The 17633-nt window shown below is 42.7% G+C and overlaps 1 protein-coding gene across 2 annotated transcripts in view; it reads left to right on the forward strand.

Moving 5' to 3' along the window:
* The window catches only part of CAMKMT (calmodulin-lysine N-methyltransferase), a 596098-nt gene that overhangs the window by 521420 nt on the left and 57045 nt on the right, over positions 1 to 17633 (forward strand). For both annotated transcript variants that reach the window (XM_040351550.1, XM_040351549.1), the window contains exon 9: positions 15568 to 15631. In XM_040351550.1, the coding sequence (XP_040207484.1) occupies positions 15568 to 15631 (64 nt within the window). The remainder of the gene's footprint in view (positions 1 to 15567; positions 15632 to 17633) is intronic.

Consider the following 17633-nt stretch of genomic DNA (forward strand, 5'->3'; position numbering starts at 1 on the left):
TTATGCCGCATACACACCATCACTTTATGTGATGAAAAAAAACGACACTTTCTGTGAAGTAAAAAATGACGTTTTTGAAACTTCAATTTTCAAAGACGAAGTTGCCTACACACCATCGTTTTTCTCACAATGTTCTTGCAAAGTGAGGTTACGTTCCACCACGTTTTACCATTGAAGTAGCTTCTGGGCATGCGTGGATGAAAAAACGTCTTACAAAACGACGTTTTTTGCTACACACGGTCAATTTCTGTGAAGTAAAAAGTGCACTTTTGAAAAACGACACATAAAATTGAAGCATGCTTCAATTTTTTTTGGTCGTTTTTTACAAGACATAAAACAACGTTTTCCCCCACACACAGTCAATTAAAGTGACGTTTTTAAAAACGTCATTTTTTTTCATCACATAAAGTGATGGTGTGTACGCGGCATAAGAGCTGGAACACTTCAATCAACAGGGTGCCTGAGCTTTGCAGATAACATGGACTCCTGAAGAAAGACCACTGCTTCCACTTGGAAAGCACGGGTCCTTCTCTACAGCATTCTGCCAAGGGACAGGCTTTTCTACTGAGGATGTTGCTGCTTACATTATAGAAAAACAGTAAGAACTTGCGCACCTTGTGTTTTGATGTACCTGAAATATTTTTTGTATGCAGTTCAGGAAAAAATCTGAAGTCATATGAGCTAGATGTTGATTGTGGCCTCAATGTTCTATGTACTTCCCTATGTACTTCTATTGGACATGCGTGGACAGGCTGGAAACCTTCTGTAAAAATCAAATATCCACATTAATTGGGGACAGATATGTGGAGGGAAGGACCTGCTGGTTAAGAGGTGACCTGCATTTTAAGATAACTGTACTATAAGCTGTCTACTGAAAACTTTCCATGCAAAGGATTAGATGTAAAGAAGAGAGACTGCAGCCTGCTTAGGCTGCCAAGCTACTTCTGAAAGAGGGAGAAGGGTTAGGAGCTAAAGACTTAGGAACTAAGGCTGGTAAGAACCTGAAAGAAAGAACTCTAGTACAGTAGCTCTGTTATAAATGTGCCTGCAGCTACAGAGATCATTGAGGGTCATTTTACCACTCAAGGGGTGGGGGGCAGAACCTTAAAGTCCTGAGCTCACAGGAAGTGGTTTGAATGGTTCTGGGTGTCAAACTTCAAGCCATTGGGGGCACAAGCATACTCCCCCATATCTCTTATAATATAGTGCTTAGTGACTGAGTGTCTGTTAGGAGTAGATGGGTGACATGATTAGATTCAGTGTACCTTCTGTGCTGTGACTTTGTAACTATCAGTGGACTAATTACAAGTTCACTGTATGATGTAGGCCAAAAGCATCTGTGTTTGAATGCAGCATCATGATTGGATGATGGTTTTATTGTGATTGAATGCCGTTTTAGAATAGGAATAAACAGAATGGAACTCTGTTAGCTCTGTGAATTAATATGTGGTTTACAAGATGGTTTGTGAAAAGTGAATACAGATAAGGCAATGTGTAGGAGAGTAGGAGGGGCATGGTTAATGTCATAGCTAGGTTCCTTTCGGGCACTGAATAATGAGGATATAGGAAACAGTGAAGTATTATAGAAAATATGATGACAGCTCAATTTGTGTACCTGTAGCCCAAACACAGAGACAGGTAGCAATTTTATTTGCTAGAAGAGCATCAAATCACTAAGAATTGATTACATCTCTGCTATCAAACACTGTGATCTAAAAAGAGATGCATAGGATCAAATTGTAGCAAGATGAATAATTCTCACATAGTGATGTGACCACCTGACCTTCTGAAAATATATTTAGAGAATATATTTGCACAGGATGATGGCTGAGTGCCAGTACTGGATGCAGAATAGCACTTGTCAATATAACAAAAGTAGCCGAGTCTAATACCTTTTAATGGCTAACTGTGGAAATCATAGAAAGCCTTTTTATCTTGGTGACAAAGACTACCATTCGGGATGCATGCCTTAGATAACACAGTATCACACTTTAACAAGTACAGCATGGAGATATTGGATAATTTATGTTGGGTCTTGGCTGAAAAATGGAGATAATGCCAACACAGCACTGTATTTTAGAAGTAACATGTCCAACATGCTTTCTCTTAGGAGGAGTTTAAAATATTAGAAGTTTTTTATGGTACCTTGAAGGGGATCTGAACTTAAAGTGATTGTAAAGGTTCAGGTTATTTTATGTAATCATGCTTACCTCCACTGTGCAGTTTGTTTTGCACAGAGTGGCCCCAAACATCCTTTTCTGGGGTCCCACGGCAGCTCTTGCGGCTCCTCCCTGCATTAGATAACCTCCTCTGGGAATCTCTCTCCTGAGGGGGTCACCTTGCGGGCACGCTCCTGTGTCATACTCTCGGCGTCCATAGTGTATGACTCAGCCAAGGCACCCACGTCATTGGATTTGATTGACAGCAGCGGGAGCCAATGGCTGCGCTGCTAACAATCTATCCAATCAACGCCAGGACTACGTGGAGAAGAGGATTCCGGGGACACGCCGAGCAGGTGAACTGACTCAGGTAAGTAAACCGGGAGGGGGCTGCGGGGGCCCGTGATTGCCAGGTGATTTTTCACCTTAATGCATCCTATGCAAAAATACAACCTTTACAACCCCTTTAACTTAAAAAGTTAACATTTACTAAATTACAGGGAATACCTAAAGATTTAAATTTTATTAAGCAGTATCCAGAAAAATCGACCATTTATCCTGAATTGCTTTTTTAAAAAAAAAAAGGCAATGCATTCAGAGCTGTGTAAGTTGTGTATCTGCCGTGGAAGATCATCTTAGGCACTGCTGCCACTGACCTATATTCTCACAAGGCTTGAGGTGAGATTTGGTAAATGTAATTACTGTGCTGTTCACTTTTTTATTGCTGGAGGGAATGTAGTACCAGAGGACTTGCAGTGCAAGGATCACCTTGCACCTGCAGATCTTTTTTTCCTCCACAGCTACTGCTACTTTTTCAATATACTGTACCTTAATCAGTCATCAGAGGATGGCTCTGACAGGAGGAAGAAAAGCCCTGCTCCTCTACAAGCCAACATTTACATTAGTACAGATCAAGGCATGGAAGGTCAATAATGGGGAAAAGATAAGCTGCCGACAACCTGGTGACTAGTCCTTATCCCTCTACTTTATTTGGGCATGGTTTCCACAGTTCCAGATGAGGAGAGGTCCTTGCCTTCCATATTCCCTGTGTAAGCCAGAGCATCAAATTGTTTACTAAAATTACATCTGTGCTGAGAGAACTGCAGGTGCTGCAATTGTTGACTTCCTCCTGAGGATGCTAGTTGCCTGGCTGTGTTTGGCTTGAATATGTTCTCAGTCACTGACCTGGATAAAGCAGGCAATGAAATCAAAGGAAAGTCAAAACTCTTGATATGCATATTTACCCCAGGTCTCTGAAAAAGCTGAAGCTTTTGAAGCAATATAATAAGGATATCTTCTAGAGACCAAGTCATATAAATGTCTTCTGTAATACACCATGTTAATTACACAGCTGTAAGAATGAAAAATGGGGAGCACAATAGCGACCCCTACCTACAGAGCCTGGGACAAACTCAATTAATTTGATTTCTTTCCTGTCATGTGCTTTTCAAATCTTCTGGACATTTCTGTAGTCTGTCACCAAGGAACCTATAAGATAAAAAAAGTAATTAAACTTTTAATTAAATTAAATTGTATTTACTATACCAAGAATAAACCACAATATCTGGTCTAGTAGTCTTTATTTTGCATAGAGGTGGTATTTGGGTTCAGTCTCCGGTCCCATATACTGTATATCAGGGCAAAAAACTAAAGTTTTGTCCGGCGCACAGTGTAATCGTGTAAAATCAAGTCTGTAGGTAGACCATAAGAGTCTATTATACCACATGGGGGGTATACACACATCTAGATATGTGTATGTGGAACATGGAAGGCGGCAGCTATCCTCAGATTAAAGCCAGCTCTGTATCAAGATAAGAAGGGGGAGGAGAAAGGAAGCACCACCTAAATGCAGTAGTATAACAATTGTTTGATGCGCTAAAATAATATACTGTACACTTACAGGATAAAAAAAAACTTCTTGGCAGCCTAGATGTTTAGCAGCTTGAGTTAGTTGGTGGACTACTGATCCCAGCTAGCCCAATTTGAAAATCCTGCGCCCGCAGACAAAAAAAACGATTTGACACAAAACCCCACAGTCTCTCCTCTGGCCTTGCATCCAGCTCCTCTGGCATGCCTCATCCAGATATCCACTGTGGCTCACTCACCAACCTTCTCCTGCCCTGAGTCCATGGTGAAGAACTTAACGGGACATGCGTTCTGATCGCTTCTCCAGACCCTCTTTTCCAATGATGGGGGCACTATTCCTCCCACTAATACCAGTGATGGGGCACTATTCCTCCCACTAATACAAATGATGGCGGAATCTTCCTCTTCCTACTGATCACAGATGCAATGTAATTTTTTTTCTCCCATTGACCACCAAGCCTGAGGCATTATTTACTCCCACTGATGCTGGGACAATTTCTAGCCGCAGTCCAATCTATTAAGTCAAAAGGACAGTAAAGTGGACCTTTGTTTAGAAAGTTTATAGACCCTTAATGTAGAAGAACAACCCTGTAAATGATTACATTGCTAAAGGAAAGCTAGTAAAGTTTTTCATAACCTTTGTTTGTTTAATATACTCCAGACACATGATGGATTTTGGTTGCCATTATCTGTGTGTCTTTTAATAACAAGCAAGCTGCACAGCTATGACTAAGCATTGATTGATGTGAAACGTGTTAGCTGTTCTCCCCTGTTTCTCTATATGATTTGACTGCTGTACACTGTATTTTATTTTATTATATACAATAAAGATGCCTTTTTCATGGTGTGCGGCCACCCAGGATATTTTTCCTCATCAAACCTTTGCAGATCCAGCACCTGTCAGCTCCTAGTAGGGCAGGACACTTTCCTGTGAAGGTTCGGCAATCCTTTTCTCAAGCTGCACTTGAGTCGCCATCAGAGCCCCCCTTATTTTTGACGTCCCCCTTACATCAGGATTCCCATCAAAGTCCTGCCTTACATCAGGGTCCTCCTTACATAAGAGTCCCCATCAAAGTTCCCCTCACATTAGAGTCATCGTCACAGTCCCCCTTCCATTACATCAGGTCGAAGCAGAAACTGTAGGCAGCCTCCATTGATGAGTCCTCAATCTGTTCACAGGAATAGGCCACTGACCCTGGCCGTCCGCAGGTCCTATAAAATCTTGTAATGAGCTGAATGTGGCCCATAGGCCATTCTTTGGAGGCCCCCTGCTCTAAACCTTCCCTTATTTTATCCACAGCTAAATAAAAGATTTGTTTGGAATTTTGCTTTTTATATAGAATTACTCAGTATGGTATCCAACTTACCCATCTCAGATATAGCCCAACTCTTGAAACTGCAGCCTTGTTTTATGTATGGGGACAGCCACACTTTTGGTCTGGAGAACATAAAGGCCCGGATTCAGGTAGATTTGCCCCTATCTTGCGGAGGCGCAGGGCAACGTTTTTGCCCTGCGCCCCCGCAAATTTACTGCGCTACCCGCGATTCACGGAGCAGTAGCTCCGTAAATTGCGTGTGCGCTGTGTAAATTTGCCCTGCGTAAGGGCGCCTAATGTAAATGATCCCGTAGGGGGCGGGAATCATTTAAATTAGGCGCGCTCCCGCGCAGAGCGTAGAGCGCATGCTCCGTCGGGAAACTTTCCCGACGTGCATTGTGGCAAATGACGTCGCAAGGACGTCATTTGCTTCAAAGTGAACGTGAATGGCATCCAGCGCCTTTCACGAATCACTTACGCAAATTACGTCAAAATCGAACGTCGCGACGCGGGAACGTCGGGTATACTCTAGCATTGGCTGCCCCTGCTATTAGAAGGGACAGCCTTACGCTAAACACGCTGTACGGAAACGACGTAAATTGCGTACGCAGGGCTCGCGCAACATTGTGAATCGGTGTTAGTATGCAATTTGCATACTATACACTGAGCACAATGGGAGCGCCCCCTAGCGGCCATCGCAAGAATGCAGCCTAAGATATGCGTGGCATAAGAGCCTTATGCCACGCAGATTTTAGGGTGCAGTCGGCGTAACGATGTTCCTGAATCAGGAGCATTCGTAACGCCGGGGCAAGTAAGCAATTGCGCTGTGTAACCTATGGTTACGCAGGCGCAATTGCTTCTTGAATCCGGGCCAAACTTTATAGTCAGAATCAACTGAAAACAGTGATTGGCGAAAGTGCAGTTGCTAAAGCTGATGGAGAATGGCGATAGACGTGTGATGGGCAGGAAGAGATTCTTTGACTACGTGTAAAAAGCTGCTACACAGGTGGTCATTCTACTGAGAGATGAAGATGACAAGTTGGTTGTTGAAAAATAATGGGAGATATCAAATGTTCCTTGTACGGTGGGGAAAAATGCTTTCTCCATGAAAGAGTGGTAAATATAAACCATAGTCGAAAGATATCCCTTTTTTAGCTCGGTTTAACAGGTTATTTCGGGAGAGACCATTAGGTAGGTAGAAATTCAGTGAGAAATCACTCTGGTGGGAACAAACTTAAAGTGGAGTTTCCATCCCAAATTTTTGTTTTCATTATTGTGCTCATTAGACCTAAAAAAGAAAAAGAGAAAAAAAAATGTTTTACTCATCTGGAAATGCCTGTTGCTATGCGGTCCCACAAAAATCTGCCTTTGGAATCACCTAGGATCCTGACATCATCTCCCTCTAATGCTCCTGGGAAATATGTGTCATCATTTTCCAGGATGCAGTGCGCTATCCAATTATCACTCCCCATCCAAGACTTTCAGGAAGTAAGTGCTTGTGGGCTTCACAATGCCCACAAGCAAAATGACAACGGTGTGGACATAGTTTTATAAACTATATTTTTTGAATAACTGTGCGGAGCGTCGGCGGATTGTAAAATAGTAAGTGACCAGATTTATATTGTAAAAACGCAGGATGAAAGGACATACATTTAAAAAATGCTAATTGTGGTTGGAACCCCGCGTTAAGCGCTGGACGTTGGAGTGTCACACATAAATGGAGTGGAAATATTTCATTATGATCAATTTCAACAGCAGCACGTCCTGCTTCAAAAATATTCAGCAATGCACAATTGTTCATGTGAACACCAAACATAGCAGTATTACAAGTTAAAGTGCATGTAAACCAAATTGTTAGGACTCTATATAATAAGTATTGTGATATTAAAAGTAATATTCCTTTTATTTCAATATTTACAGCTTGTGTTACAAAAAAATTGTATAAAGAAAAAGGAGGGAATACCAATGCTAGATTTGATCAATTTAGAGCAAAAATTGCAAAGAATAACAGCAACTCTAATGCGAGATATTATCACATAATCAATAGTGGTATAGAGCAGAGTCGTGCTGATTTAACCACTTGACCATATTGCTGGTCAAAGACCAGAGCACTTTTTGCGATTCGGCACTGCGTCACTTTAACTGACAATTGCGCGGTCGTGCGACGTGGCTCCAAAACAAAATTTGCGTCCTTTCTTTCCCACAAATAGAGCTTTCTTTTGTGGTAGTTTGTGCGCTATAAACAAAAATAGAGCGCCAATTTTGAAAAAAGTGAATATTTTTTACTTTTTTCTATAATAAATATCCCCCAAAAATATATAAAAAAAAATGTTTTCCTCATTTTAGGCCAATACGTATTCTTCTACATATTTTTCATTAAAAAAATCGCAATAAATGTTTATTGATTGGTTTGCGCAAAAGTTATAGCGTTTACAAAATAGGGGGTCGTTTTATGGCATTTTTGTAATATTTATTTTTTACTGGTAATGGCGGCGATCATCGATTTTTTTTCGGTACTGCGACATTATGGCGGACACTTCGGACACCTTTGACACATTTTTGGGACCATTGGCATTTTTATAGCGATCAGTGCTATAAAAATGCATTGATTACTATAAAAATGCCACTGGCAGTGAAGGGGTTAACACTAGGGGGCGGGGAAGGGGTTAAGTATGTTCCCTGGATGTGTTCTAAATGTAACGAGCAATCACGGGTGCCTGGCGGCGATCGCGCCCACCAGGCACGCGCACGGAAGTCAGGGACGAGCAGGCGCACGGTCCCCTAGTGGCCGCTTCAGGGAGCGACGTATATCTACGGGCTCTCGCGCAGGGGAGCCGACCAGCCGCCGTAAAACGACAGCGGCTGGTCGGCAAACAGTTACCAGGCAAAAAAAAAACAATGTGAAAAGTCCACTTATATATCCATATATGAAAAATACAGTTCCCTTGATATAAGGAGGTATGGGTATGGTTGTAAAAAAGAGAAGGAAGAACGGAAGAAGTCCTGCACAGTATTCCACGCGTGGATCTCAGTTCCGGTGACACACAATCGGACTGACTCCAAATAGTGACTGCACACCACAGAGACCACCACCAAAGATAAAAATATCTGCTTACCAGCAGTACTGGGCCTTGAAAGGGGCCAGTAATGTCTGTGGCTGATTATCCCGCCAGGGCCTTGGATAGTATTTCAATTTACGATCTACGGACCTGTAGGCAAATCTTCCCTTTGCGATGTTCCGACAATCCCACTCAAAGATAATAAAGATGCTCCACATAGCATAAAATCCAACGATTTATTTGGAAACACATATACAGATCATAGTAAAAATGCCGGCTGGCAGAAGCAAACCCTCGAGCACCCGAGCTTCCGGGATTCACAAGACAGCGATGACGTCAGCACGTAATCCTCCCTATGCGTTTCGTCAGAGATTGACGTCGACCTGATAACCCTGCCATAAAGGAACTTCCTGGTATTGGAGGACAACTTCACAACCTGTCTGACAGTTATACTCCTTTGTAGTCACACAGATGAGATGAGTTACCTCATTTACTAAGCTCTGGAGCACTTGCAGAATGCAACTGGACTTTGCAAAGTGCAGAGTCTGTTTGCGTTTAGTAAATCAACCTCATAGGCCACTGTTGTCACATTAAGAAAGGCATCCTGAGAAATGTTATGCAGCTATCACTTGATCGCATGTACTGTATTCAGAAAGTGACTGCGAAAGGGATGTAACAAAAGATCAAAAATGTGAAAACAAGTATTTTATAAAAAAAAAATGTCAGTTGTTTTAGAATAGGGATGACCAAATCTACCTGGGTTCAGTTCTAATGGGGTTCATATAATTCTGGCTAAAGTCTGTGAACTCAGAACCCCATTGAAGTCTAAGGCTGCGTATACACACGGTCGATCCATCCGATGAGAATGGTCCGACGGACCGTTTTCATCGATTCACCGCTGAAGCAGACTGATGGTCTGATGTGCGTACACACCATCAGGTCAAAAAACGATCGGGTCAGAACGCGGTGATGTAAAACACACAACGTGCTGAAAAAAACGAAGTTCAATGCTTCCAAGCATGCGTCGACTTGATTCTGAGAATCCGCGGGTTTTGAACCAATGCTTTTGTGTACTAACCATCGGTTTGGACCTATCGGTCAGCCGTCCATCGGTTAGATTTTAAAATAAGTTCTCTAATTTTTGTCCGAAGGACAAAAGACCGATGGGGCATACACACGGACGGTTTGGACCGATGAAACTGAACTTTGGTCCAATTTCATCGGTTTGTTTTCCGATGGTGTGTATGCGGCCTAGGGGGGATAATCTTATTTGTTCTGGTCATTTAACCACTTAAGACCCGGACCTTTAGGCAGCTAAAGGACCCGGACAGTTTTTGCGATTCGGCACTGCGTCCCTTTTAACTGACGATTGCGCGGTCGTGCGACGTGGCTCCCAAACAAAATTGGCGTCCTTTCTTTCACACAAATAGAGCTTTCTTTTGGTGGTATTTGATCACCTCTGCAGTTTTTATTTTTTGCGCTATAAACAAAAATAGAGCAACAATTTTGAAAAAAAATCAATATTTTTTACTTTTTGCTATAATAAATATCCCCCAAAAATATATAAAAAAATACTTTTTTTCCCTCAGTTTAGGCCGATACGTATTCTTCTACCTATTTTGTAAAAAAAAAAACGCAATAAGCGTTTATCGGTTGGTTTACAAAATAGGGGATAGTTTTATTGCATTTTTATAATTATTTATTTTTTTACTACTAATGGCGGCGATCATCGATTTTTTTCGTGACTGCGACATTATGGCGGACACATCGGACAATTTTGACACATTTTTGGGACCATTGTCATTTTCACAGCAAAAAATGCATTTAAAATGCATTGTTTACTGTGAAAATGACAAATTGCAGTTTGGGAGTTAACCACAAGGGGGCGCTGAAGGGGTTATGTATGACCTCATCTGTGTTTCTAACTGTAGGGGGGTGTGGCTGTAGGTGTGACGTCATTGATTGTGGTTCCCTATATAAGGGAACACACGATCAATGACAGCGCCACAGTGAAGAACGGGGAAGCTGTGTTTACACACAGCTCTCCCCGTTCTTCAGGACCGATCGCGGGACTCCAGCGGCAATCGGGTCCCGCGGTCACGGACTGGGCACTTAAAGAGGACGCACCTGTACGCGCTTGTGTCCAGCCGTGCCATTCTGCCGACGTATATGTGCAGGAGGCGGTCCTTAAGTGGTTAAAAGGCTTTTTTTTATTTACAGCACTTTTTTTAACCACTTGCTTACTGGGCACATATACCCCCTTCCTTCTCTCTCCATGCCAGGTGGTCCCTTCAGTCCACTCCGGTCCAAACAGCACTGACAGCTCCTGGCTTGCCTTTGCTCACGTCCCGCAGACCCACACACGATGCTCTGGCCGCTCCACTCCCTTGTACCATAACATCACACCACATGCTCAGGCACCGCCTCCGCCAGGCCCAACCCCCCCCCCATGGCAGGGTTACCTGAACACACTGTAGCAGGCACTCGGATGGTATTGGCCGGCTTCGGACTGGAACTTCGCATGCCGAGCATCACAGCCATATTTTTAACTGACGACCCTTTCCTTTCACTGGCATTTACTGGCAAGAGAAGAGTGCAATTGTGCAGTGTTCTAAACAGGGCCTTGGAGTCGGTAGATAAATGTTTTGACTCGTAAATGTTTCGACAATCTAAATTTAGTTGGAGTCGGTGCATTGTTTGCTGACTCCGACTCCAGGTACCCAAAATTTCCTCTGACTCCGACTCCAGGTACCCAAAATTTCCTCCGACTCCACAGCCCTGGTTCTAAATCACATTGTGCAGATTACAAAAAACTTGAAAAATCTAATGTATACACACAATCTACTTATTTAGATGTTTATTTGTAAAACAAGGGGAGCCTAGACTTGCTTCAGCAAATTTCTCGGCCTACATTTAACGTATTTAACGTAAGTATTCCTGACCTTTGGGAGGTTTGGAATAAGCCGTATTATGACCTAGTAGCTAGATCCTTAACTATTTTCAGGGAATGAAATCTTTTACCTCAACGACGCTGCTGAACAGCTGTGCTGAGGCTTCTTGAATTACTTCTGAGTCTTTCATCCAATTTGCCTGCTGGGGATATTTCAGTGTTGACTAGTCTTTGCGGGTGTTATTTTATTCCGTGCTCCTCTCGATGGAAGATGTTCGCCAGGAGTTGCCTACTCTTTTCTTTTCACCTCTGCACTTCCTGATGAGGGCTTTGTGTGTTCACCATTCACAACGATAACTGAGAAAATTAGCATTTTCCTGGAACGTTACTGCAGCAGCTCAAATCCCGTCACAGTCATTTGTGTAGAATTACATAATCTGACTGCGTACTTAACCTGATTTGTACATTACGAGTTTAATGTAAAGCTGCATTATAGTAAGGTGATGTACAGCAGATGTCTCTGAGTCTAGGTACATTTGTTACACTTCTCTGAGAATGTGTATCAGGTTTTTTTATTGACAATTTACATTTATGGACTTATTTAAAGTAAACTTAAAGTGATTCCAATGGCAGACAATTTTTTACAATGCATTCACTGGATTAAGGTAAAAAATGTAGTAGTATCTAAAAATACAAGAAAATAGTCACGCTTGGCCTCAATACCAATAGGTCAAAAAACTTGTAAAAAAAAACTGCTTGCACAATATTGCAGGAAACAATATAGAACATAAATATATCAAAAATAGCGCTAGGATGACCATCTAAAATTGAAATGCAAATGCCTTCATTTAAGAAGAACATTTTTCCAGATAAATCATTTGAGGTATAAAACTAAAGGAGGAAAAAAGTCCACCAAAAAAGTCCTTGCAAGATATTTGAAACTACATGGTGCTCAGATGATAATAGACAGAAATGGAAGACCCATCGCCTTCAACTCAATCACACTAACTCTTAGCATAGTAATTGTACCCTCCCAAAGAAATGGTCAATCAGGGCAATTTGAATCCTTGGTTAACATGAGGAGACACAGGTATGGATACCATCGACTTCTTCCTCCAGCAGCACTCTCTCAAATGCACAAGTCAGTCTGTTCAAATTTCCATAAATACTCCCAAGGTGATCAAAGGAAATGAAGGAAGCATTTCATAGTGTACTAAATTTAGTATCCAGCATGTAGTAGTTAAATGTAGAGCACTTACATTTATAAAAAGTAAAACCAGCATGTCATAAGTACCGTTGTGTTGTTTCCAACCAACCAGATGGCTGCTACATCCCTGTGCGCGATGGTGTCTCACGCCGTGACTCCATCCTACGCGTTTCATCATCAATAAAGTTTATACCTAAGGGTCCTCACAGTAACAAAGGATTCAAATTGTGCTGTTTGGTCTTTCCTTTAGGAGGGTAAAATTACTATGGTAAGAGGCAGTGTGATCAGGTTGAAGGGTTTTCCACTTCTATCCATTATCCTCTGAACGTCATCAAGTTTTGAATATCTTGCATGGACCTTTTTCCTCCGTTAGTTTTATACACCAAATTATGTATCTGGTAAAGTTTCTTCTCATATGAATGCTTTTGTATCTCCATTTTAGATGGTCATCCTAGTGCTCCAGTAGTAGTATCGCCTCCTTACCCCTCTTTATACTTACCTAGGTCCTTTCTCAATCCAGTGCTGTACCCATCAGCAGCGGCGCTGGTCTATGTTCCTCTCCTCGCAGGATACAGAGGCAGAGTCAATCAAATTCTGTGAGGAGGAATTAATTCTTGTCCCTAGTCAGACTTGACCAGCAGCAAGGCCTCTCCTTGTCCCGCGGCATGCTGCCACCTGTGTGCTATAAAATCATGCCTTGCACTGTCCTGCTGAAGTGCCGGATAATAATTCAATGTGCCTGACGATGTTAAGTTGCTGGAGCCTATTGCTAACAAATCTCCCAGACAAAGGTGTGCTGACAGCTCTGCAAACCTCAGTTTAGGAATATTGCAGCACATTGTCGCCAGCTCAAAAAACTGAACAGCTGAAACTACATTGAGCTCGTATCCCACACTTCAGCCACTGTGCAAGGAGTGATATTACCACAGACAACAGACAGTGGGACAGGCTCTCAGTATCAGGAGTCATGTGAGGGGATAATGCCTGTACATGCAAAATATTTTCTCTGGTGGAATAATGATGTTATTAGCTAGGCCCCATCTTCACAACTCCCCCATTTTCATTTCGTTACCTCACTGACATCCACTCCCCCCAAACACAGCAACACCTGCCACCTTAAATCCCCCGCCATACAACTCTTTTCCAGTCAAGTACTTCCCTCTCTGGTTAATGTGCCTTCCTGCCACCTACCTTACCTCCAGGTCACAGCACCTCCCAACTCAAACCTCCCTCCTCCTTATATCAACTCCCTTCCATCTACCTCATCCCCTCCAGGTCAGAGAACGTTCCTTCTACCCATTACACTCTCCTTTTCCTCCACTTTATTGCACCACCTCTTATGCTATGCACCTAGCACCCCACCATGTCACAAAAGGTGGTCATGACACTGGAAGGAGTTGACCAGCTGATCTCATTAGCACACCCTCTGCATCATCCACCCTCAGCTGGTCAACTCCTTCATGTGTCATGACCTAAAGTCTGTCTAGGAAGTAAGGCAGAAGTAATTGGGCAGTGTGTTAAACAGCTATGAAGAGAGTGAGGTAAGCATGTGTAGAATAAATGAAAAGCCATTGAATTTTTGCAAAACAAGTTCATTAATGCTATATTGGTACATAGGGGAGCTGGAATTTAGAAACAAAAGGTGAACTTATCCTTTAAAGTCTCGTACACACTACTATTTTGTTTTTCAGGTTAAACAAAATAAAAAACTGACTGCTCAGGTTGGAGCGGGTGTACTAACAATCCGATGTTAGTACAGTGTTCTCCCCTGCTGTGCTATTGTCTTCTGATAGGGGGACGTGCCCCCACCAGAACACTCCAGTCGGCACTCTCAGTCATTGGCACTGATCGGGAGCCTGCTGGCAGACTCTTTTCAGTCACGCCCCTTCGATAGAAGCTGGCATATGTCGAATCGATTGCTGTACACATGGGCCGAATGTCGGCCGGTTTCTATAGAACTGCCCATTGCCGCCAGACAGTTGGCCCATGTGTATTAGGCTTTAGTTTATGCACATTTGGTGGACTGACACTTATAGCTAGATCCACAGAGATGGCCGCAACTTTAAGGCGCCGTAGCTTAAGGCACTTAGGCTACGCCGCCGTAAGTTAGCGAGGCAAGTACATGATTCACAATGTACTTGCCTGCTAAGTTACGGCAGCGTAGCCTAAAGCGGGCGGGCGTAAGGGCGCCTAATTCAAATTTGGCTGAGGGGGCGTGTTTTAGGATAATCAGGCTTGACCCGACGTGATTGATGTTTTTTTTTAACTGCGCATGCTCCGTGCGCCTACATTTCCCAGTGTGCATTGCGGCTAAGTCCGCCGCACGGGCCTATTGATTTCGACGTGGACGTAAACAACGTAAATCCCTATTCACGGACGACTTACGCAAACTACGTAAAATTTTCGAATTTCGAAGCGGGAACGGCGGCCATACTTTAACATTACTATTCCATCTATAAGATGGAATAACTTTAGGCCTGATAAAGCGTTACGTAAATGGCGTATCTGTACTGCGTCGGCCGGGCGTACGTTCGTGAATAGGCGTATCTAGTGATTTACATATTCTACGCCGACCGCAATGGAAGCGCCACCTAGCGGCCAGCCTAAATATTGCACCCTAAGATAGGACGGCGCAAGCCGTCATATCTTAGATAGGTTTAAGTGTATCTCTGTTTGAGAATACACTTAAACTTAGGTCGGCGCAGATTCCGAGTTAGGTCGGCGTATCTACTGACACGCCGACCTAACTCTACCTGAATCTAGCTAATATTGTTGTTTACAGGGGAGAATTGGGGTGTAGTAAGTATGAGATGATTACGGTCTATTTAAAAAATAAATAAAAATCTTTGCCTGTTCAGGCAAAATTATAAATCCTTCTATGCTACTTGCAGTTATTGCACTGTGTATGGCCACCCTAGGCCACTGAATATCAGAGGATCTAATGTTTATGTAATTCTTTTTTTTTTTATAGCCGCTAAATTAGTGTAATTGGCTTGATAGTTGTCTTCTTGTATCATTAATACATTAAACCCCCATTGTAATCCAGAATGTGTTCTCTTCTCAATGTCAGCTTGTTTCTGGACCAGTACAGAGCCTGCCTTGTTGATGCAATAAAGAGATTACTGCAGCCCTGTGTAAGTATGTTTCTATTTTTTCCTGATCGCTGGCTTCAGAATAATTAGTCTGTGCACAATGATTGAGAAAGTAATGGAATGGCAGGATTAATGTCATGTAATACTGTAATACTTATTATGTCCAACTTCAATTGAGTCTTCTAATCTATCAGATTCTTTCCTAATCATAAACTAGGAAACTTCTTATACTTGGCCTTCTGATAAGGCTCACAGTGGGTAGTAAAATAAATGAAACCGCTTCAAAGATAGAATGAGATTATTATTATTTTTTTATCAAATGGTTTCTAGAGTATTTTTCTGTGATAGCAGAGAATTTTTTTTGTTAAAGTAAAACAAAATGTAGATATTTTTTTTCTGTGTATGCCTTATCTAATACTGCCAATACCTAATGTAACTGATACAGATTTAAAATATATATAAAGCTAAAACTTTTTTTATTTTTTATTTTAGATTGAGTAGGAGAAAAAGTAAAAATGTATTTTTTATTACATTTTTTAAATTCTTAATTTTTTATTTATTTTTAGAAATTCCCCATTACTCTCTGCCAATGCCGGGACAAGGGGCCAGATTCATAGAGAACTGCGGCGGCGTAACGTATCGTCTTTAAGTTACACCGCCGCAAGTTTTCAGCGCAAGTGCCTGATTCACCAAGCACTTGCGTGTAAACTTACGGCGGTGTAACGTAAAGCCATCAGGCGCAAGCCCGCCTAATTCAAATGGGGCGTGTACCATTTAAATTAGGCGCGCTCCCGCACCGGACGTTCTGTGCATGCTCCGTTCGGAATTTTTCCACCGTGCTTTGCGCGAAATTACAGCGCCCGACGTGTTTTTTGAACGGCGACGTGCGTAGCGTAATTTCGTATTTTCCGGACGTCTTACGCAAAAAAATAAAAATTTGAAATTCGACGCGGGAACGACGGCCATACTTTAACATGGCTCGTCTAAAGTTAAGCCATGAAAAAGCTGGCCTAACTTTGCAACGGGAAAAAACCGACTAGCGACGACGTAACGAACGCGCGTACCTTTGTGGATCGCCGTAAAAAATAATTTGCATACCCGACGCTGGAAAACGACACAAACTCCACCCAGCGGTGGCCGAAGTATTGCATCCTAAGATCTGAATGTGTAAGTCAATTACACCTGTCGGATCTTAGGGCTATCTATGCGTAACTGATTCTATGAATCAGCCGCATAGATACTCTCAGAGATACGACGGCGTATCAGGAGATACGCCGTCGTATCTCTTTTGTGAATCTGGCCCAAGGTCATCTAGAGCCCAGGGCAAACATGCCAAACTGAACCCCCCCAAGATGTACTGTATGAGCATTGTATGTCAACAAATCCCCCTCCCATAAAAAATAAATAAATGAGCACTGATCTGCACTCTTACCCCTAAGCATAGATCCCCCCTTCTCCCAGGACAAATCCACCCTCTCCCAGCACAATTATTTTCCCCCTACCCCCCATCCCTCCTCTCAGCTCAAATCCTCTCTTTAAACAAATCCCCCCATACAAATTGACCCCCAAAATTCCTCCTAGCACCCCCCCCCCCAAATCTCCCTTCCTAGAACAATCCATACCCTCTGCCTCCCATCAAATGATCCCAACCACCCTCCTAACACAAATCCCCCCCCGAATTTCCCCTCCTAACACATATACCCCCCAATCATCCCTACTGGCACAAATACACACCCCTCACGAAAATAATTCCCCTCCTAGCACAAATTTATACCCCCTTCATCATATCACCTCGTCTAACACAAACCCCCCCAAATCAACCCTTCCAACACAAACACCTCCTAGCATCCCCCAAATCTCTCTTCCTAGAACAATCCATACCCACTGCCTCCCATAAAATAACCCCATCCACCCTCCTAGCACAAATCCCCCCCCCCGAAGTTCCCATCCTAAAACATATACCCCCCAATCATCCCTACTAGCACAAATCCACCCCCCCCCCCAAATAATTCCCTTCCTAGTACAAATGAATACCCTCGTCACC

Source organism: Rana temporaria, chromosome 4, assembly GCF_905171775.1.
Source record: "Rana temporaria chromosome 4, aRanTem1.1, whole genome shotgun sequence".
In the NCBI taxonomy this organism is placed as follows: domain Eukaryota; kingdom Metazoa; phylum Chordata; class Amphibia; order Anura; family Ranidae; genus Rana; species Rana temporaria.